General features: G+C 42.5%; 2 protein-coding genes across 5 annotated transcripts in view; both read left to right on the forward strand.

The window, feature by feature from the left end:
• LOC106569241 (disks large-associated protein 1) overlaps nt 1-9,527 on the forward strand; it is a 99,205-nt gene extending 89,678 nt beyond the window's left edge. For 3 of the 4 annotated variants that reach the window (XM_014140415.2, XM_045694112.1, XM_045694111.1), the window contains exons 7-12: nt 3,517-3,914; nt 4,408-4,493; nt 5,735-6,174; nt 6,405-6,496; nt 6,611-6,763; nt 7,641-9,527. In XM_014140415.2, coding sequence (XP_013995890.2) covers nt 3,517-3,914; nt 4,408-4,493; nt 5,735-6,174; nt 6,405-6,496; nt 6,611-6,763; nt 7,641-7,856 — 1,385 coding nt within the window. In that variant the 3' untranslated portion in view covers nt 7,857-9,527. Of the gene's footprint in view, nt 1-3,516; nt 3,915-4,407; nt 4,494-5,734; nt 6,175-6,404; nt 6,497-6,610; nt 6,764-7,430 lie in introns of all 4 variants that reach the window. The other variant, XM_045694113.1, reaches the window with a different exon arrangement.
• Nucleotides 9,528-17,174: 7,647 nt separating this feature from the next.
• LOC106569290 (pancreas transcription factor 1 subunit alpha) lies at nt 17,175-18,481 on the forward strand. The gene is made up of 2 exons (XM_014140479.2): nt 17,175-17,866; nt 17,974-18,481. The coding sequence occupies exons 1-2, from the start codon at nt 17,266-17,268 to the stop codon at nt 18,180-18,182; spliced, it is 810 nt and encodes a 269-aa protein (XP_013995954.1). The 5' UTR covers nt 17,175-17,265; the 3' UTR covers nt 18,183-18,481.
• The last annotated feature ends 5,375 nt before the right edge of the window (nt 18,482-23,856 follow it).

Raw genomic sequence — 23,856 nt, forward strand, 5'->3', positions numbered from 1 at the left:
TCGCCATGTTTGTTGTTGTTTTCTATGTAGGACGGTCCTAATTAGAACACTACTTGGCTAATGAGCTTTCTCTCCCCTGAAGTCAGATGTGCAACGTATGAACATACAGTATGACACATTTCACATGAGTACATACTTGCACCTACACTGCCTGCTGAGTGATCATGCATGGCTGAATGCAAGAAATGAAGAATTCAACAACATCATCCATCTCTGTGTAGCAGAGAGGGAACACACACACACACACACACAACTTTTTAACTGCCTTGTTCAGGGGAAGAATGACAGATTTTTTGCCTTGTCAGCTCGGGGATTTGATCTTGCAACCTTTCAGTTACTAGTCCAACACTCTAACCACTAGTCTACCTGCCGCCCCTTACTTAATGTAGGGAGGGAACACATGTCTGTGCTGCCTGTCCGTGAAATGGAGACTGATTGTGTGGCTGAGATTGATTATCTTCTGGCAGTGTCGGTGTCATTCACCCTGTCCTCTAAGAAAGACCAGGGTTAGTTGGCTCTGCTGAGGAGGCTGCTCTCTAAGAAAGACCAGGGTTAGTTGGCTCTGCTGAGGAGGCTGCTCTCTAAGAAAGACCAGGGTTAGTTGGCTCTGCTGAGGAGGCTGCTCTCTAAGAAAGACCAGGGTTAGTTGGCTCTGCTGAGGAGGCTGCTCTCTAAGAAAGACCAGGGTTAGTTGGCTCTGCTGAGGAGGTTGCTCTCTAAGAAAGACCAGGGTTAGTTGGCTCTGCTAAGGAGGCTGCTCTCTAAGAAAGACCAGGGTTAGTTGGCTCTGCTAAGGAGGCTGCTCTCTAAGAAAGACCAGGGTTAGTTGGCTCTGCTAAGGAGGCTGCTCTCTAAGAAAGACCAGGGTTAGTTGGCTCTGCTGAGGAGGCTGCTCTCTAAGAAAGACCAGGGTTAGTTGGCTCTGCTGAGGAGGCTGCTCTCTAAGAAAGACCAGGGTTAGTTGGCTCTGCTAAGGAGGCTGCTCTCTAAGAAAGACCAGGGTTAGTTGGCTCTGCTAAGGAGGCTGCTCTCTAAGAAAGACCAGGGTTAGTTGGCTCTGCTGAGGAGGCTGCTCTCTAAGAAAGACCAGGGTTAGTTGGCTCTGTTGAGGAGGCTGCTCTCTAAGAAAGACCAGGGTTAGTTGGCTCTGCTGAGGAGGCTGCTCTCTAAGAAAGACCAGGGTTAGTTGGCTCTGCTGAGGAGGCTGCTCTCTAAGAAAGACCAGGGTTAGTTGGCTCTGCTGAGGAGGCTGCTCTCTAAGAAAATATTGAAGCCACTATCTCCTCCACTGTCAAAGGTCATACACAAACCTGGAGGAACCTTCTACTAGGAGGCTGACAGCATCATATCTATATTCTGTCTCATTGACTAATGTCTCTACAGCGCATTAGGCTTTGATGGACAAATGGTGGTTTTATTATTAAATATATGTTTTATGTGTGTGTAATATACAGCGAATTGTCATCATATGGTCCTCAATGTATACACACATGCACGTACACACACACACACACACACACGTACGTACACACACACACACACACACACACACACACACACACACACACACACACACACACACACACACACACGACACACACACACACGTACACCACACACGTACACCACACACACACACACACACACACACACACACACACACACACACACACACACACACACACACACCAAACACACACAAACACACACACCGACAGTCAAGTTGTTGCAGTAACATCTTCCGCCTACCAACTGAAGAAAGTGCCTCTGTGCTTCTCTACCCATCACATCAAATTCCCATAAACTGACTGTAGACCTCCAATCATGCTTTACATTTTCAGATGATAACAGGAAAATCACTCAGGACTGTGAGACAGTGTTAGTTCCCATTCCAGGCATAGAAACAAGCAGTAGGGCCAGGGGCGTCCCGGGGCAGGGGGATCACACTGCACACACTAATGAGCTCCACAGTCTCAGAGCAGAGCTGGTGTGTGTCTGTGTGCTCTCTGCCTCTTCCTGCCAGCCATCACTTATCAAAAACATCTACAGGAGAACTCGCATGGAAAATACAGTAGCTGGCTACCACAGAATCCATTGCCTCTACTTATAATTATTTCAGATGAGGTTCTTTTGTCTGTCTAATTTAAGAATTTAAGATATGGAATAAACTGCAGCCGTTGAGATACAGTATGTAGATTTGAAATTAGTTTTATTGTCGTATTTGAAAGAGGAAATGGGATAGATGGAAGACAGTGTTTTGAAAGGAAATTACTGAATATTTTAACATTTTGCATAGTTTTAGAACAATCTTGACTTTTTACTTTCCTTGTCAAGGCTAAAGATGAGGCCTACTCTTTTTCACACCATGTTTTAAAATGAAATCCCCCAAATGAGCCAGATTTCTATCATAAAAGAGTGTTCGCTTTAGATGTGGTGATATCAAACGATATCAAATGAAGGAAGGAGAGATAAAACAACGGGCAGAGGCCGTATACAGTCCTGTCAGAGTGTCCGTTTTGAAGTAACTTGTCAAAGCAGACAGAACCGTGGTCCAAGACAGAAGAAGAGCTCTTGCTATCAAGGTAACATAAACATCCTGCCACCCTTCATGGAGCATTCCTCCACAGACACCTCACTTTGTTAGCTTGCCATGGAATAAAATATCTCATTGGAGATGTATTGGATATGATCCCAATACTTTTTACAAGTGAAACATACTTTTAAGAACTCATTTGAAAAGCATTTTTCTAGTACAGTTGGACCTGTACTGATGTGTTTCACCAGTTACTGTGGATAAAAGTATGGCGTTTGTCTCTGTGATGTAAGGTCAGAACAGATACAGAGTATGCTAATATGTGTCGCACAATTTAACATCCTCCAGTTCCGCACTATGGGGAAATGTTCTGACCTACAGGAGAATGGAACTCCCTGGCTGTTCCCGAACTGTGGTTTATGTCTACCTTTTGGTTGTGTCATTATGAAGAGAAAAATGACTAACACCTCGTTATTTTTGTTGTAATAACACTGTTTTGTCTTGTAATGAGCAGGTAACTAACTCTTTGATAGGTTATGTAAGCTATCACAAAAACAAGACATCATAAACTTTAAAAACAAGGTGAGCATAGTAAAAAAAAAAATAAAAGGTGGAAAGAGAAGACTAAAAAACCCTTGTGTTTTATCCATGTCTTTGTATTAATTGGCTCACAACATACCTCTACTACTACTACTACTACTACTACTACTACTACCACTACTACTACTACTACTACTACTTCTTTAGATATTAACATGTTCCCTCTACACCAGTGAGTATAATGGTCCTCTCCTGATCACCTATAGATTTAACTGTATGTATGAGAACATCAGAACCTGTCCACAGCAGGAGAGTAGAATATACATTCATACTTTGATATACTGCAACTCTATGACATACTGTGCATGTTTGTTTATGTGTGTGTGTGTGTTAAATATCCCCCTGCCTCACAAGTACTGTATCTCTCCCATGGTTCCCCACAGTGTCATCATGCATCACCACCTATAAGAAGACCCCTCCCCCGGTGCCGCCCCGCACCACCATCTCCAAACCCTTCATCTCCATCACAGCCCAGAGCAGCACCGAGTCGGCCCAGGATGCCTTCATGGATGGCCATGGCCAGGGGAACAGGGACAGCCACTCCCGGGGAGACATGACCGTCCAGTCAGCCCTGTCCAACTCCACGGAGAGCATCGACAGCATGAAGGCCCTGACGGCAGCCATCGAAGCGGCCAACGCCCAGGTCCACGGCCCCGCCAGTCAGCATGTCTCAAACAGCACCATAACCATCACCACCACCTCTGCCCTGGCCCAGATCACTGAGGACAGCAGGAAGGAGCAGGCCAGGAGGGCCAAGTGCCAGCTGTCCATCGGCATCCAGGTCTGTGGTAGACGCTACCTCACAACAACTTTTGAGGTGTCATTTGACATTTAGTTTGATCTGATATGGGAATGATAAGAAATGCATTAGGTGATACAAGAGCCAGGTTTTGAGAGACTGGATCCCCATACCCTTTCTGAGTTGACAGGATGGTTCTACTCTTGCTCTATACTGTCCTCTAGTGGCAGATGTTTACATTTACTTCAGCCTGGTGTTCTGTATATCAGTTTCCCAACTCCAGTCCTCCACTACCCCCAACAGTACACATTTTAATTGAAGCCCTGAACAAGCACACCAGATTCAACTTGTCAACTAATCATCAAGCCCTGGATGTATTGAATCAGGTATGTTTGTCCCTGGCTACAACAAAAATGTGTGCTGTTGGGGGTACTGGAGGACTGGAGTTGGGAAACGCTGTGTGTATATTGTAGTGACTCTGAGGTAAATGTATATTTTATCATTTCATTTCTTTCTTTGATGATTTTATTTCTAGGTGGACGGGCCAGAAGAGGAAGCTTTGGAGATGGAGGACCAGTCCAAGTTCCAATCAATTGGGGTCCAGGTGGAGAATGAGAGGGGGTGAGTCTCTGTCTCTCTCTCTGTCACCCTCTCCCTGTCTCTCTCTCTCTCTCTCTCTGTCACCCTCTCTGTCACCCTCTCCCTGTCTCTCTCTCTCTGTCACCCTCTCCCTGTCTCTCTCTCTGTGTGTCACCCTCTCCCTGTCTCTCTCTCTCTCTCTGTCACCCTCTCCCTGTCTCTCTCTCTCTCTCTCCTCTCAGTCAGGTCAGAATGTCAGTCGCTCACTGTTTCTTGCCTTCAAGACCTTTTGTGTGAATGTCCAGAGAAAGGCATCCGTTTACAAACGAAGGCCGTTATCAAGGGAGTCATGGGAGTTTCTGGGGGAAGAAGCCTGAGCCCAGGGTTGTGAATGCAGTGGAACAGCTGTGCTAGTGAAACAGACATTTGGAACTTTGGCATTTTCTGCCCCCTTCCTCTTTAAGGAAAATAGTGAGGGAGTTGTGTTTGTCTGTTGGACTCGCCGGTGACACGTCTTCAGTGACTTTAGCTGCGTCCTCGCCAGCTGACCTGCGATTGCAGTCTGACGAGGCAAATTAAAACGCCTACACTCTCTACACTTTTTTTGTTCTATACCGGAGATAGAAGTTAGATAAATAATGCTGGAAGACTTTAAAGTAGCTGACTGCTGCAGCTGGTGTCTCAACTTCTGTTAATGAGGATCACTAACCGCCCACTATGGCAGCCTGGTAATACTAGACTGTGGGAGTTTTAATATGAATCAGAGTGAAATTATTCATGTTATAAACCTTATTGTATATTTCTTCCTGGTTCCTACGTGTGTTCTGCTCCACCCTAAGTGTTGTACAGGACAAATATAGCATGAACAGTCATCGGCATGGTGAGGCTGTTCTTGTACAGTTCTGCTGTGTGTCTGTAGTGTAGGGCGCTCGCTCTAAAGGAATGGTCATGGCTGGTGGGTGGTGTTTCACAGTAGTAGCCTGCTTCATGATGACTGCAGCCTAGGGCCCATTCCCTTCCCTCACTCTGTGTCTCTGTGCTCCTCCCACACTATCTCTCTATGTGGGATGTTCATTCATGGTGCCATGGATTGGCTCAAAATGTGGTAAAATACAACTTATGTCCATCAGAATGGATTAAATTCAGGGTCTGAGGTTTTTCTGACCACATGATCTGAACCGGAAAATCTCTGGGCCCTATATAGGCTTAAACTGGGGTTCAGAGTTTTTCCTGGTCAGGTCAGCTCAGACTGGGCACTGATGTCTGTCTCCCCCTGTTGGCAGATACCGGCGGCTCACCCGCTCCAACAGTGTAACAGCCGCAGTACAGGCTGACCTGGACATGCCTGACATGTTAGACAGCGCCCTGGACTCCCCGGAGACAGACTTGCCCTCCTCAGTCTCTGTGTCACGCCAGTACTCCCGCGACGCCGCCACCTCGCCAGCCTCCGCCTCCACCGTCAGCATCCAGGGCTCGGGGAACCACTACCACGCCTGCACCTCAGACGACTACGACGACGTGGGCTTCGACCCGTCCATCCTGCCCCCGCCCGATCCCTGGATCGATAGCTTGACCGAAGACCCCCTGGAGGGGGTCCAGAGGTCCGTGTGTCAGCGGGACGGGCGCTGGTTCCTCAAGCTGCTGCAGGCTGAGACAGACCGCATGGAGGGCTGGTGCAGACAGATGGAGCAGGATGAACAGGAGAACGAACTGCCTGATGACGGTGAGTCTGCGCAGTCCAAAGGCTCTTATACCACTACCTATCACAAATGTGGGTGTGTGTCAGTGGAGGCTGGTGCTGCGTACTTGTGTGTCATTGTACTTGTGCTAGGTAAAATTAGGTGGGCTCATTCCAGCCATTACACTGAGCCAGTCGTCTGAGTTCTTCCTCCACCAGCCTCCACTGGTGTGTGTGCTATCTGTTCTGTGTTTACATGATCTTCCTCTCCACAGTCTTGGGGAAAATAAGGCTTGCTGTGGGAAGTGCTCAGCTCCTGATGTCACAGAAGTTTCAGCAGTTCCGGGAGCTTTGTGAGGAGAACCTGGTGAGTGACTCTTCTAGTTCACCAGCTTCCTTTGTCCCTCTCCCCCTGTTCTTCACATTAAAGCTGAGATAAAACTCTGTTTTGTTCTTCCCATCTTTACTGATCTGTCACCAGAAGCCCAGCGCCCACCCACGGCCCATCTCTCAGGACCTGGCTGGTTTCTGGGACATGCTCCAGCTGTCCATCGAGAACATCAGCCTGAAATTTGACGAGCTGCACCAGCTGAAGGCCAACAGCTGGAAGCCCCTGGACCCCCCGGAGAGAAAGGTAAAACAGGCATCCAGAACCAGCAAGTGTCTGTCTGTGTATGACACAGAGTACATCATGATACGGACCAGCCGAGACATACTCATCATGCCGAAACAAATCAGTAGCTTTGTAACTCATTGCATGGTCTAGTATCGCTGTTGTAGCTTCACTATTCTTTTATATTGACATACTGTATCAATGTTTTTTGGGGGTTTGGCAACAACTGACATTTGTCTAGATGGTGAGGGTTTATTAGATGTACCCCATACCTTGTTAAGTGCTTTACATGGCATGAGTCACACATTACAGCATATACACTACTCCCACTGACAGCCCTTTCCCCGGGCCCCGAAGACGTGGATGTCGATTAAGGCAGCCCCCCCGCACCTCTCTGATTCAGAGGGGTTGGGTTAAATGCCGAAGACACATTTCAGTTGAATGCATTCAGTTGCACAACTGACTAGGTATCCCCCTTTCCCTTCCCAATAGTTTTGTACACAATCATATTTTAACACAGTGAAAAACCTCACACCCAAAAGATGTTGAATGTTGCCATGTTCCTGTCATGTGTTGCATTTAAGTCAGTAGAGTTGTGTTTACTGTACTGTATCATGGCTGTTGCTTTTTATACTCTTGATTTTCTGACCGCTTCTCCATGTTTTTGTTTTGTTGTTCTTGTCGACAGTGAGCTGGTTTTGAGAAGTCATTCCATCTGCCACGCACCACGAGGCCTGACCTCGCTGGGCCACCGTACCTCATGCAGTCGCTGCATCGCGTGTGGTTGTCTATCTGTAACGCTAGCCGTGTGCTGCTATAGGTGTGCAAATGCTGTCTGCGCTCCTGTCCCCGTCCCCCCTGGGAGGCGGCTAACTGACTATTTGTCGTCCCTGTTCAGGAGAAACGGATCCCTCCTCCTGTGCCAAAGAAACCCCCAAAAGGTCAGCCTCCCCTGGCCCGAGATAGGTCCCTGGAGAGCTCCGAGAAGCAGAGGCTGGATGCGCGAAAGCGCTTGATGGCTGCCAAGCGAGCTGCGTCGGTGCGGCAGAACTCAGCCACCGAGAGCGCAGACAGCATCGAGATCTATATCCCCGAGGCCCAAACCAGGCTATGAGCCCCGTGGCAAGCACATCTTCACCACTACACACACACCCTGGCTCACACACACACACACAGATTCACTTACAGTACACCTCACACACCGCTAGAACACAAACACACAGGTAAACATACATAAGCTTTTAACAGTATGGTTCCTGTGGACACAAACACAGAGACCTACTCCCACTGATAGATAAGTGCAGGGTATTTGTAATTATAATCACACTATTTTCTCCGTAGTGGGAAGCGAAATGCCACCGGTATAGTTGTTTCTCTTACATATTATTATCTGTCTCTCACAAATTTGATCCTGGTCTTGTTTCTATCTATGTAACATAGATCCTCGCCTGAAGATGACCGCTTCGTGATCCTTCTTTTAAAAGGTTTAGCACTTTTACCCACACCTGTGTAACATACACCATGATCTTGAAAATGTATAGCATTCTTAATCAATGTAGACAGCTGTTGATATCCTAACAGACAGCAAATAATAATAATCTTTGAGCATTTGGTTTCTTTAGCTCTTTGAACTTTCACCTAAGCATGGGTCAAACAGAAGGCCTTGCTTCATGTCCCATTCAAGCCTCTGAATCTTTTTTCTTTGATTGTGACATGATTGGCAAACGAACAGGGTATATTATGCTTAAGCAATATTTGTTTGAAATCAGATCAAGTAAACGTGTAAAACAAATGAACACTTTGATTTTGAAATCCCATCTGTGAAGATCAGAGATTTGAGACAAAGATCTTTTTTCTGTAGCCAGTTCTGTTGGTTTGTTATGCTGAAGCTGTCTATTGTAAAGACATAGTCGCTTATTCTAGAGAAATATATGTTTCAACGTTTTAGTAATTCTTGGTACAAGGACAACTAATCCTGCTTTCCCTTTTGTAAAGTCTGATGTGTGTCTAAAGTGGATTTATGACAGCTGAGGATATTTGCAATGATGAGCCACCCAATATGAAATACCCTAAAAACAGAGGGACACTAAGAAATCAAGTTCTTTTATTTCTTAACAATGTTTTTCCAGTAGCAAGTTCAGTGGTTTACTTTTATTAGTAAACTATTTCTGGGTATATTAGTTAAATCCCAAGTGGGCCAGTGTGATGCTCCAGCAGGCTTAGCTCTGTGTTATTTCTCAGGAAGAGATGGAAATTCAGTCTGTCAAATCAGGGTCTCCTAGTGCTGGTGGTCTCTGTGTGTGTGTGTTATTGACATGTGCGTGTGTTTGTGCGTGCGTGCGTGCCAGTATGTGGGTGTGGGTGTCGTTTTGTGTGCATCAGTGTTTAGAGGTGAGTGTGTGTGTGGTTGTGGGTCTCTTAAAGTGCTTCCTGATTTCCTCGGTTGACATGTTGGCCTTTCTTCAATACGGTCAAGTAGCCTCATGAACATTTTGTACATAGTCAAAACACCACTTGTACTTGAAAATAACAATTTGTGTGTTTGTACAGAAATGATACATGAGGATGTTCCAGTAAGCATGCAGACACAATATTAGTATTCTAAAATCTATACCTAATTTAGCTGTTTATTTATTGAACTATTTATTTATTGATGATTTCGTTTTTTTTTTTTTACTGTTTCTGTTCAGTGGTCTGTCATGCTACTCTGATCTTATGTTGTATTGTATAGAGAGTATATGTGCATACATATGATAAACACAGAATAAAATAATGATCAACTCTGTTCTCGGTCTTGACCAGTATTCATTTCCATTGACTGATTACATTTTTCGGTCAGCCTGATGTGCTTTTCCTATTTTAACCACTGAGTGGCACTGATGTATTTTGAGATTTTCTTCAATGTGATGCCTTAGCATTTATCATCCACTATTGGACAAAAAAACTGCAATGTATCTGCAATATTGTAAAGAAAATAACAACAAAAAACATTTATAGATTAATAAAAAAAGATGGCCAAAATGTGGATCCACTAAGGAGTAAAAGGGATGCATGCTTTTGTCTTGACATGCAAACAGGTGTGTAACCCAGACACATTATGATAAGATCCGTCTTGACCACCAGGAGTCCTCAATGGCAGGAAACAACAGTGGCTTGTTCCTAGAAAACATTACAGAATGCTCAGATTCAAATATATTGCTAGAACAGACACTTTTCTGTTATGAAACCGACACTCATAGAAACAGTTGTTATTCGTTTGTCCCTATAGGATGACCCTTTTTGGTTCCAGGTAGAACCCTTTGATGGTGAAAAAGGTTCTACTCAGAAACTTGTATTAGTGAAAGGGTTCCACTTGGAACCCCCAAAAAATATTTTAGAGGGTTCTATGGGGACAATTGAAGAACCTTTTATGGTTCTAGGTAGCACCTTTTTTTCTGAGTGTACATTAAAAATTGTCAGCTTTCACATTAGATTTCTATCTGCAACTTTACCTGGTGCACCCCACAAATGGCTTACTACATTTTGATTTAAATTACTTCATCCAAAGGAACTATACATCAAAACTATATGTTTGTGTAAAACTTAAATTGCATGATTTGTCAATAATTCATATTTAGATATCCATATGAACATATCACAACTTGCCTGTCAAGATAGGAGAGAGAAGATGGGTTAAATGTCACATAAGGGGTCAATTTGTCCAAATGTTTTATTTAGGTTCAAATAACCTTGTGCTGTGTTAAATTACACACCATGGCTAAAAGCATGTGGACCCCTGCTCGTCAAATATCTATTTCCAAAATGATGGGCATTAATATGGAGTTGGTCCCCCCCTTTGCTGCTATAACAGCCTTTACTTTTCTGGGAAGGATTTCCACTAGAGGATGGAACATTGCTGCAGGGACTTGCTTCCATTCAGCCACGAGCATTAGTGAGGTCGGACACTGATGTTGGGTGATTAGGCCTGGCTCGCAGACAGCGTTCCAATTCATCCCAAAGGTGTTCCATGAGGCTGAGGTCAGGGCTTTGTGCAGGGCAGTCAAGTTCTTCCACACCAATCATGCTGAAACAGGAAAGGGCCTTCCCCAAACTGTTGCCACAAATCTGGAAGCACAGAATCGTCTAGAATGTCATTGTATGCTGTATCATTAAGATTTCCCTTCACTGGAACTAAGTGGCCTAGCCCAAACAATGAAAAACAACCCCAAACCATTATTCTCCTCCCACCAAACGTTACACTTGGCACTATGCATTCGGACAGGTAGCGTTCTCCAGGCATCCGCCAAACCTAGATTCGACCGTCGGACTGCCAGTTGGTGAAGCGTGATTCATCACTCCAGAGAACGCATTTCCACTGCTCCAGAGTCCAATGGTGGTGAGCTTTACACCACTTCAGCCGATGCTTGGCACTGCACATGGTGATCTTAGGCTTGTGTGTGGCTGCTCGGCCACGGAAACCCATTTAATGAAGCTCCCGACGAACAGTTATTGTTCTGACGTTGCTTCCAGAGGCAGTTTGGAACTCTGTAGTGAGCGTTGCAACCGAGGACAGACAACTTTTACACGCTACGCCCTTCAGCATTTGGCGGTCCCATTCTGTGAGCTTGTGTGGCCTACCACTTTGCGGCTGAGCCGGTGTTGCTCCTAGATGTTACCACTTCACAATAACAGCACTTACAGTTGACCGGGGTAACTCTAGCAGGGCAGAAATTTGACTTGTTGGAAAAGTGGCATCCTATGACGGTGCCACGTTGATAGTCACTGAGCTTTTCAGAATGGTCAATTCTACTGCCAGTGTTTGTCTATGGAGATTGCATGGCTGTGTGCTCGATTGTATATACCTATCAGCAACAGGTGTGGTTGAAATAGCCGAATCCACTAATTTGAAGGGGTGTCCACATACTTTTTGCCATGTAGTGTACAGTATGTTGATCCCTCTGCTTTTTGATAACATTTTGAGAGAAATTCAAATGAATTATCTTCCGATGATACCACATCATATGCTACTACAGTCAAGCGTATGCTAATGATCCCATGACATTTGGTTAAAGTATTAATTAACTTTCTGTTTCCTTTTGAACAAGGAGGCTGAACAGAGGTTATTGGGGAGCAGAATCTAAAATCTAACACAGAATTATTTTTGATCTGGATTAAAACCTGCTCCGGGGCAACCTGAAACTCAACCGTGTTGGGTCTGGTCCATCCCTAGATCAGAGACCAGACGCTGCTGGGTATTGGTATTGGTATTGGAGGGCCAGTACGCTGTACTTATCGCTCTACACCAACACCCCAGGGTTTTCTGTACTGATCCTCTGTGGTCACTAAAACCTCTAATCCGATACTAATCCCAAGAGTTAGTGATTTAACCCCAGTGTCCTGGCTAGATTCTCAACATGAGTGCTCAGATTGTGCTCTAATTCCCAGTTGTAAGGCTAATTGGGTCATTCAAACGGTCTACTCTACCCTTCAACTTTTAGTTAGGTTGTTGCTGTAAAATGTGTCAATTTACCTGCAGTTAATTAAAAATTATAGGTTGATAATACTGTTATAACAACCTGCGCAAGATTCTATCAAATAATAACCAATGCAAAATGTATTTATTTGTAGATCCCATTTTCCACACAAAATGTGCATAACACATACTGTATCTGGCAAAACATAATCATATGCCAAATTAAAAGCCAGTTTCAAAAGTCTTAAAATATGAAGGAGGCATTTGAAGCTGTCCCTTTGGGAAGGTGAGACATGACATGAGCTACATAACTGCATGTTTTTTTTTGTCCCAGTAGCTCATATGTGTAGCCTATGTCACACCTGATTTAACTAATCAACTTCAAATGTGGTTAATGTGTTTATGTGTTTATTTTGCCTGGATGTCTCTTGTTCTGTCTGTCTGTCTGACCCTGTGATTGAGCTCTGACGCTTTGGGAGAGAGATGGTAAACCTACACGTTAACACAGGTCACCAGATGACCATCCTAAAACCCAATGTTGATGTACCATGTATCAAATGGTTACCCAGATGTCGAGGTAGTTATTCACTTTTCATTTAATGCCAATTGACTAAACTGCTATTGCTTGGCTACTTATAAAACAGACTGACAGATTTGTTGCAAACGAGACCAACCCAGACAGGAAGCATCAGGTTTCCCGCATTGTATTAAAAGATTTGTAGGACGCTAGAATATCCCTACCCTAATCTCTCCCTGCGTGAATAGCCATAACCACCCCAGGGCTCAGGTCAGAGACTTTCAGATTACAGCAAAAAATCAATTAGGCCAAGGAATAGTGAATCAATAATCTTCCTTAATCTCTTTGAGGATATATTTATGATTACTTAAGCAATATTTATGTTAATATTTTGTCACTGAAGAAGGGTGTGTGGGTGGAGGGGGGCATTGGGGGGATTTGATTGGTGGTTCATTTCGCTGCCTGTTAAAGTGCCTGGATGAAATGTTTAATTAATTGATTGAATCATAGGCTAATCATCAGATTTGTTGGAAATGATCAGAATAATGATCAGCTACACTACATCATAGAAACAAGACGTTGCTCTGCGTTCTGTGCCTATTATAAGCCTTCAAGCATTTAGTTAACAAGTTATTCATGCTGCATTTGGTATGTCAGGTGAAAATTGGAAGATAATATCTTAATTAAACAAGACATTATTTTAAGAACGTTGTGTGCATTCATTGCTATCAATGACTCAAGTCTCTCCAGACCCCATGAGCACCGTTCTAATTTGTCTGGCAATCTGGAGAGCGAGCACCCCGCGTGCTATTTCAGTGGCCAGGGCGCATGTGGTGGGATTCCCAGGGAATCCCCAGTGTTCGGCATCTTGCGCATCCAGCTCGCACTGACATCTGACCTCCTCAATCAGGCCATGAAAACGCATGGTTGTGGTAGTCAATGGCACTTTACCAGCAAGCTTTTCAGGTACCAGGTCACTAAAAAATGTGAGATGAAAAGAAAAGCGTGCGAGCAGAATAAAAGCAACTGCAAGGCGCAAGGCTGGAAGTGCGTCTATGGTGCGGGGCTGACTTCAGCACCACAGGATATCCTCTGGGGTTACATTGGGTAACCTGTGAGTCTTAAAATGGAAACGTGAAAGGGGAAATGATCAACTGTATCTTGTTGACTCTGTCACTATTCGTTTTGTGTGAACTTGTGATGGTAACATGCATTAGTATGAATTGACTAGTTACAGGTGCTTTGGTGACATAGGCTAATGGTCACCTGAGAACGTTCATATTTCAGGCTCATATTCAGCATAAATATTTATAGCACCTTTTCTTAACCCAATTTATACATTGTATCTTGATCATTTGCTGTTTTTATAGGCTACATGTGCGCTCCAACGCACTTGCAAACTTGCTTAGCAAGGTGTAAGATTTATTAAGTCACTCAAGCTTACATGGCTTTATCTTGACGCTCCACTGTGAGGATTACGTCCATCATTTGCACTGAAGTAAGCTTTTCAGTCTCTAAGAAAGAGATGTTCAATATCCATAACGTTTTTTATGAACAGCAGACAGCAAGTAAGTATATGTGAATTTAGAACTTTACTGAGCGTAAAGCTACTTTGAAAAATCTACAATTAAACTGTAGGCCTACACGTATCGAGTCTTGGAATCATGCGTCACTGGCCCTCCCTCACCATGAATTGTAATACACCATGACCTTCGCAATACGACATCTCATTTATAATGTTCACCATTATACCGTCTGTTGAAGAGACCCAAGTGTTGCTGTTCCCATGCCAGCGCTCGCTTTGCAGCGTCCGCTGGCACTGAGATATGTCACACTGGTGAATTGATCGTGTGACGTTGACGGTCACGGTCCTGTCTGCGAGCAATTTGTGAGAGTCCTGCTTAACGACCAGTCAGCGCTCAGGTACCAGTCTGGCGCAACAGACAATCATGCAGACTAGTGGACCAGTTTATAACGCTGATATATTGAATGTAAACTAATAAATCAAATCGAAAATATTATTTAAACCGGTATGACTAATGCAAATGTGTTGTTTATTTTCATCATGGATTGATAGCAGACTGTCTCATTCCAAAATATATTTGATATGTGGAAATATATTATATGTTATATTAGCTCTTCTAACATCAGCGTGTTTTAATTCCAAGAAAAGCAAACTCACAGAGAACTAGAACAAAATGCGCATGCAAGGTGCAAAGCAGCAGCAGCCCTCATTATTATGGGACGAGTTGCATTGACTGGCTCAAGGCGCAAGTGGCGTTATTCCCACGGACCGTGCCTCTATTGCCTCGTGTTGCAGCTTGCGGCGAGGCGCAAGACCCATAGCCTACATTAAAATATTTTTTTCTCCTTCAAGTAACAAAGTGACCCCCTCCATCTCAATCTGAATGGGGGTGTCCTATAGACTCCGACCAGTCAATATTTCAGGTACCGTCGTAATTTGTTGTGAGGTGTCTGACAAACCCCCTCTTTGACGCTCACTGTGAGGCCACACTGCCATTATTCTGACACCAGTTTCCCCATAATAAAACCATACTTGCTGTCATAAGTGGGCTGTCGGTCTCCTTACTGGTGCATTTATTTATGTTCGTGGAACCACTTAGACTGAAGGATTGTTATTATGGTGCTGAACACCTGAAGGATTTAAGTCGAGTTTTTCTTTTAGTATTGTCTATTTGGTATCCCATGTTGAGTACGTTTTTATGCACATTCAGAAGTCGCATTAATGAATATAAGCCAAGATAACGAAGCAATGTTGTTTCAAATTCCAGCTTTATCCTTATTTTATAAAATTATGCAGTCTAGAAAAAACTAACAATAGCTTAATACATAAACCTTCCTTGAAAATGAAAACTATTCCAGCACACATGGTTTCAAGACAACCTTATATTATATTAGAAATAGGCTATTTTTAGATAAAGGCAGGTTAATTCAACCTTAATAAATGTGAAAACGGTAACAAAAATGTCAACGAGATTTAAAATTATGCAAGTTTTGAACATTGTGCAAGCGATGCCTGGTATTCTGTGTCTGCATGCTTTTGATAAAAATAGTCTACCCCATGCCAATATTTAACTAGAGCTACCTTAAATAGGCCAACCTGTTGCACTATCAGTGTTGGATATGATTGCATCCTTATCTTTGCGTGAGATCAAACAAAATTTACGATTTATCTGGAGTAGCCTATTGCAATATGTGGTATGTTTTTACATTGTCGCGGCGTGAACAAGCGAGTGTCCACTGCGTAGAGCCAACGTGTAGGCAGAGCGGCGTCGTAAAACCTATAATTGATGAACACATCATTATGTCTGCCTGTCTAACACGAAAACGACTTTTCATTTCAAATGACATGCACATGTTTGCTCTGCGTTCTATGGGTTCTAATAGGAATTGGAATCCTCCAATATAGCAGGGTGGCCTAGTAATGAAGTGATCAGACCAACGGGCTCTACAGTTTGCTGCAGGCATGCGTGGTCGGCTATAGAATGAGGAAGGTACCTGCTTTAAGATGTGCATGCCTTCATGAAGTGTCAGGGATGTTATCATTGTTATCTGCTCGACCCTTTAATGAGGCTACTGTCGAAATGTTTTTTTTTCTTCACTTTACACATTGTTCAGTCCCAATAGATGCAAGGGTGCATTAAGCGCAATATAAGCCTATTCAATTCAGACTTTGTAGGTTCTTGTATAAAGCTCGAAAGGTAGGTTTTGAATAAGAGGAAACAGATTTAGATTGCATTGACAAAAGACCAATAGGATAATTAAGACGTGGAGCCTTGGAAAAGACTCTGATGTTTATTACACTATTATTGTAGCCTAATAGTTATAATAGCCTACTAGTATTAATAATAATAATATATTGTTGTGGAAGCATGCAACCAGATATGGACACTTAGGTTGCAAGTAAATCCTTTTATGATTGTATTGAATCAACATTCAAAAAATCTACCGCCCTGAGTTCTCGTTGCAGGTGGGTGGGAATAAGGCGATTACTTCAAATAAATAAAAAACACTACACTGCTCTTGCTCAAATACAAACTTTCACAAAAGCTCTGACGAAGGCCAAGAGCCCGACAAGTAGGCTAAGCTTTAATAAATAAATAAATAATGATACTTGCAAGAGCAGTGTGTGGGTTTCTCTTTTCTTTGAAATAATTGTAGAGATTTAAAGGTAGCCTACAATGTTAGGGTGGCTGCATGTTTTGGACTTAGTTGGTCATTGGTCCTGTAATGCTTTGTTGCCCATTTAGCCCTGTGTTCGGTTTTCCATGTAGTGCAGGAGGGGGGTAAACACTGCGCGGTAGAGGGGGGCGGAGTGGTAAGAGATTATCTCTAGGTGCACATTCGGCTGCGGAGCGTAGTGTACACTCAACGCTGATTGGCTGACGCTTTTGCTTAATGGCACGCGACTGTGGATGTAGTTATAAGAGTCCTCGCGTGTCAGCCTTCAACTGAACTATCTCTTGAGCATCCAGAGGCAGCGCAAAGATCAAATTTGTTGTTACTGGGCAACACGAAAACAACAGCAAAAAAATGGACACTGTCTTAGATACATTTACAGGATTGGACTCCTTCTCTTCCCCTTATTTTGACGAGGATGATTTCTTTACTGACCAGTCCTCCAGGGACCACTTGGACACAGACGAGTTTCTGGATGACGATGTCGACTTTCTCACCAGCCATTTCCAAGATTACTACAAGGACAGCAGGTTAGCGCACGATGGGGACTACTGTGAAATTGGCAACTTTTCCTTCTCTTCCTCCTCTTCTACCTTCTCGTATGAATGCACTGACAGCACCTCAGAGCTGTCGCCTCAGATGGGAGGAGATGTCCCGATGCTAAAAAGGCGGAGGCGGATGAGATCCGATATGGAGATGCAACATTTACGGCAGGCTGCCAACGTCCGGGAGCGGCGGAGGATGCAGTCCATTAACGATGCTTTCGAGGGACTCCGGTCTCACATCCCCACTCTGCCATACGAGAAGAGGCTCTCCAAAGTCGATACCTTGCGCCTGGCCATTGGCTACATCAACTTCCTCGCTGAGCTCGTACAGTCGGACATGCCCATCCGAAACTCCGACAGTGAAGCACCGACTCAACCCAAAAAAGTTATAATTTGCCACAGAGGAACAAGTAAGTATTTCATATGATTAGATAATGATAATGACTTAATTTTGGACAGTATTGTTACTCATTTGTGAAAGACTTGGTCCATTACTAATAATTTGTCCCCTTCTCAGGATCTCCGTCTCCAAGTGACCCTGACTACGGGTTGCCTCCCCTTGCCGGCCACTCACTGTCCTGGACAGACGAGAAACAGCTGAAAGACCAGAACATCATTAGAACCGCTAAAGTTTGGACACCCGAGGACCCACGAAAACTGCACATGAAACCCTCCCTGAACAACATTGAAAACGAGCCTCCTTTCAGCTTAACCTCAGCCCAATAAATGTTATGTTTATGTCTAAAAGTACGTATTGTTATACACATTGTAAATTCATGTTAATATATAACGTTGTCTGTAACGTTGATTATTTACGTGTAAATATATATTTGTCAATGTTCTCCTAATTAAGGCAGCTGGGCAATCATTTTATATGTAGCAAAATTTATTTAATTGTTTTCATGATAATATATGTTTTAATTTAACATTGATGAATATACGAAAACCAAACTATTTTTATAATAAATTGTAAAATAATTTATATTTATATGCAATCTGAGAATAAATGTATCTTAAATTATGAATACATTGTGTTGTCTGGTCTATACACCTTTCCTCCACATAGGCTCCTGCTCACATTCAAAACATGTCATTTCTAACTCCATGTGGTGAAGATAATACTCATAAAAGGAAAGTTATTACTGCATAGCAACAGTGCAACAACCAATCAACATGCATAAATCAATCAATCAACATGCATTAATCAATCAATCAACTAAAGTTATATTTTAGAACGTGGTTGTTCACCTGAAAGTCAGTGATATCCAGCAGTATAAGTTTAAATGCATGACGTATTGGGCCTCAAACCAAGCCCGCATATGCATATACTTAATTATCAAATAGTAATTATACTGGGTATCTGATGATGGAGAATGATAACTCCTTTTCTAGAGCCCTACGTTTTATAAAGCTGTGGCCTGCGTAGGTCTTAGTAATGTAACTTATATACACCAACAAACTTCATAAAAACAACATCTAAATTGGTAATGCAAAGCAGATGTAAATGAAAACAAGCATGCAGATACAATTCAATGGCTTAAAATACCAGGGCCTGCAGCTATAAACCATAGTTGTACTATGTTGGTCTACTATATTGTTTAAAGGGGCATGACTAAACCGATGGCTTGCTGTAAAAGCTGTTTTCTTCAATGTGCTGCAGGTGCTTCAAGGCAAAATTTTCCCGTGGTAGCGGCATCCTTCCAACGTGTTCCCTTGCCATTTTTACGTCAGCTCTCCCCCATTTATGTAGTGGTAGCCCAGATATATGCCTATGCCCAAACTTGCAAACACACATTCATTCAACCATCTGGCTAAGAGCATTTCGGATAACACTTGCATTTCGGATGGGGAAAGAGAAAGGTATATTCATTTTCTGTATTAGTCTTTGCATTTCGATTATTTTCTTCTAAGTATTATTATTATTATTATTACAAGTATTCTTCTTCTTCTTATTATTATTATTATTATGCATAGTTATTGTATTATTGTTATGGATAATATTATTACCCTACTCGAATTTGTTCCTAAATAATGAGATATGTGCTTTTTTCTAACTTGAAACTCTCCAGTTCAATATTTTGACAAGTTTTCAGTGCATGTGCTTTTTAGGAATCTCAGTGGACCGACCTATAATCCCATCTCTTATTGCATTACCGCCTCATTAACAACGCAGTTATCCGCGTCCTAGACACCACACAAGAGACCATGTAATCTCATTACATTCATTAGAAAGTCAAATGTTCGCAAGTCAGCCTTAAACTTAATAAAGGACCCAGAAAGTCTTGTAGCTGGTCTTCATCTATTTTGTCGGGGGCAACATTTAAATTTAATTTGGTGAAGTGGCAGAGAACAATAAAACAACAGTAGCATCATTGTTTGGTCGCACCTAATGCTTTTGAGCGATTGTGGTTTTGTGTGCAAGCACAGTTCAAAACCCCTCAAAACATCCTTTGGTGCAATACCAATCAAGCGGAAGGGAAGGGCTTAAGCAGTGAAACACTTGGGTCTCTATCTTGTCACTCTTGTGCTTGGTCTTGGCAAAGGCTTAAAAGAGCACCATTTACAGGCTGACAGGTTTTATTCCTTTTCTTACTCGGCTAAACATTGGAAAACCATACCAAGCTCCAATTTGGTTCAGAATAAGTTAGTGATACTGAAAAGGCTTGCAATTCCCTATAGCATTTGGGTAGCCGTTGACTACCTGTTGCAGACTGGCGGAGGTGCTTTGGCATGCAAGGCAAGTTTATGGTCAGTAAATGTGTCACAAGCCATAGAAACAGCCTTATGTTATTAGCGCGGTAGTCGTATAGACCCAAGTAATTCCACGGTGTCGGTCTGTCTGTCTGCCCTCTTGGCAAAAAGAAAAATACGAGGTTTATGGATGTGTTATGACATTGTTCACTGTCAATTATATCAACACTCTTCATAATGAACACGTGTTGGTGTATTTTTTAAATCAAATATATAGCCTATCTTTACCATTTAAAAGTTGTTGCAAAAAATAGAAATTACGCACAAGGGTGTCCATGACCAAGCGCAGCCCTATGCGCATCAGTTTGCATGCAACTCAACATACATTGTAGAAGATCAAAGATATGAAGAAATATAAAACAAAAAGCAGTTATAGGTTAATAATGACAAGTGTTAGAATTACAAATAATTCGGCTATATTGGAAAACCAACCACTAAGAATATTATTTCATGAAAGTAGGCTACATTATAATATCCAACATATTTCAGTCATATCTCTATTAATCAGATGAAAGTAAAAATGATTAAACGCATTGTATTCATTGTCTATAATACTATAATAATCCTCAAATAAGCGTATGGTAAGCACTGGGAAGGACGCCTAATAAGATTCTCATAAACTGTAAATCTGCTCATACTTTGGATTATCGCGCATAAAAATATGGCCTCAGTCTTTAAATCCCCCGAACTCCCGCGTTTTCATGAATGTATCTCCACGGTGGCATCGGGGTACCAGCTGCGAGGTTGAGGTTGAACAAGCACCAGTTGAGTCTGCCCCATGGGCAGTGTAAACCTCGTGGGTAGCCGTATAAATCCTGTCGCACCAAGTGCCAAAATGTTCAAATGGCCCAAAATGATGATTAAAAACCATATTCACGTACCAGTGATAATTGAAAATAGATTATTGTGGTACTCTGGATGTTAGGACTTAGCTAGCCAACAGGTGTTATACTCTTAGAAAAAAAAGTTATGGATAGAACCAAAAAGGTTGCTTCATATATGACATCCCTAAAGGTTCTATATATAACGCTTTTGTAGGATTCTTTGATCAGAACCCCATGGGTTCTTCTTCACTGAACCAAAATTGGCTCTATATATTGGGGTTCTCTATGGAACCCAATTTAGGTTCTATATAGAACATTAAGGGGTGCTATATATGAAGAAAGCATAGAACCCTTTTTGGTTCTATCCAGAATGTTTTTTTCTAAGAGTGTAGGACTTGGCCCGGGTTAATGAGTACAGAGACCCATGGAGGGAAGGGCGAGGTTGCCAGAGAACGCGCTGCCCAGGCGCCTCTCCTTTTACATGGCGTGGAGACGCCTTACAATCCAAATGATATCTTTATTACTCACATGTACTAGGCTGTAACATATCCATCCCCGTCGACGTTCTTATAGGATGCACCTGGTATTTCAAACTTGTTATTTTTGTGCTTCTGGGTCCTGGACAGCAGCTGCTTAAAACAAGTAAAGAGAGAGGTCCTTACAATGTCTCCAATACGTGTTGGCATGGTTTTCTCGTCTTTAATGTCCCAAACCATTGTCTAGATACAAAATGGGAACTGTAAAGCATGACGTTTTGTTATAATAAAACACATTTTCAATGATACACTTGGATTGAAAGCTTTATTACGATACAGCAAACATTCAATCTCGTTTTGTCCCCCGGTCTATCTGCAGGCAATTAGACTGCGGCCTTTTGCTGTGCCTTGATAAGCCAATTAAATTTATGTCTGCTAATTTTTTCAAGTAGAAAAAAGGACTTAGAGCTAGCCTGGTTCCTAAGGACATTGATTTTCTTACCATCACCTGGCGTTCAAACAGGTTCCATTTACCAACAAGGAAAATGTCAGGCGTTTCATTTGGCGACTCTTGTTACCGTAAGGCTCTCTCCATCCTGCGCCATTGTTTTCTCCTGTTAATAACTCATTACCAGGATTTTACAAATCTCCATTACATATGTTTTGTCTCCATATTTTGATCCGTAAGATTAAGCAGATGTTACGATTGAAAATGGAAAACTCCAGGGCTACTCCTGTCTGAAAGGAAGAGGCGGACTCCGCGCCGAGCTAACAAAGAGGTTGGGGAGATCTTAAAAAAACATTTACGACCAATAAACAGACTTCAACCTGCTCTATTTCAACCATTGTGGCGTTTTTGAATAATTAGGTTAATAGGAATAGGTTTGTGTACTTTCAATGCCAAGACCACAGGTGCGGGGTGACATGATGAATGATGTGCCTGATTTTTGCCAAGCTCGAGGGCCCTTCTCTTGGACTTTCAAGCTGATAGAAAATATTGTCATTTCTTTAATTCACAGCATTACTTTCATTCAGAACAAAGCAGGGTGATGAAAAGCTTATGCTGTAATGAAACAAGCTATGGTGGTCGCTTTGCTTCCTGAAAGAAAGGACGAGTCAATGCCCAGGCGCGCTTTGGTTTGTGCGCAAGTACTCCATCTAAAGCAAATAAAGGACCCTTTCCAACTTTTAAAAGACCGCGTTTTACCTTTATTAAAGCCTCCACGGCTAAATCCATTAAGCATATAGTGCTAAGGCACCAGTCTTTTGTACTGGGGAAGCCCTCGAGATGGTAACTTGTGTGTTTTAGGGGATATTTCACTTCTCAATAGACAAACGTGATCGAGGCAACAAGTGTCCCCAATGCGCGCGAGTACAAGATGGTGCAAGGTACATTTATAACCTTCCCTGAAAAATGAACCCCATTTAATGATGAAAACTATCGTAGGCCTAACTGTAGACCCAAAGGGAGGAAATAAATACACCAAAATCGTGACCGTTTTGCGCATGGAGCTATATCCTCGGCTATGAATGGACAGGTGAATGTAAGGGTGCTAATGGAGAGCTTCTCTGTTCTTTTACGCCTAGACCGGTTCTAGACTTAAATACCCACGTCTTGTACATGGTCCTTGTTCGTCAATTGTTCGTTAGTTGTTAATATTTCAGTTATATAGGCTTTGGTTAGCTAACATACATTTTCTATACGCAGTAGTAGAGTGTTAACGTTACCCCATATTACATTAGTCTATAGCCAAAAAAAGTATTTTAATTATGGAGGGTTGGTATTTTAGCTCATGTCGTTATAGATTCATGATGGTTAAATAAAAATACCAATCCAATACTTTTACGTGTAATGGATAGTTTCATAGCCGATTCTTAATATGCACTGACGTTTACGCGCACATACCTTAAATTATGATAATTATGTGCATATATTAAGGATATAATTTGGCACATTCAGATGAGCGCACAAATGAGAGGCATCTAAAACCACCACTCAGCATGTACCGTATTTTAACATTGTTTAATCAATTTAAACCAAGACGTTCAATAAATAATACTTGAATGTGATCTTGTACTGACAAAAGACGCTGACTTTTGTGAGTGGCTCATTGAGTGGGTGAAATCTCAGTGAGAGTCATGTTTGATGGAGCGAGAGTGATGTTTGATGGAGCGTGAGATCAGACTGAAAATGAGAGGACGTCTTGACTGTAACGGATAAGCAAACAATTGAGGTGAAGCCTAGTCTATATCAGCGAAATATAGAACAAAAATGAGCACATCTATTACTGTATCAGTAATTCTCTCTTCATCTTCTTATGTGGTCTATCTTCTGTTCATTGGCATGTT

This window comes from Salmo salar, chromosome ssa14, assembly GCF_905237065.1.
Source record: "Salmo salar chromosome ssa14, Ssal_v3.1, whole genome shotgun sequence".
Classification (NCBI taxonomy): domain Eukaryota; kingdom Metazoa; phylum Chordata; class Actinopteri; order Salmoniformes; family Salmonidae; genus Salmo; species Salmo salar.

What these genes read in the sequence shown, in the direction of transcription:
- LOC106569290 (XM_014140479.2), top strand. Translation starts at nt 17,266, where the DNA reads ATGGACACTGTCTTAGATACATTTACAGGATTGGACTCCTTCTCTTCC. An exon ending in AATTTGCCACAGAGGAACAA is followed by an intron (nt 17,867 to 17,973) that starts GTAAGTATTTCA and finishes TCCCCTTCTCAG; the next exon opens with GATCTCCGTCTCCAAGTGAC.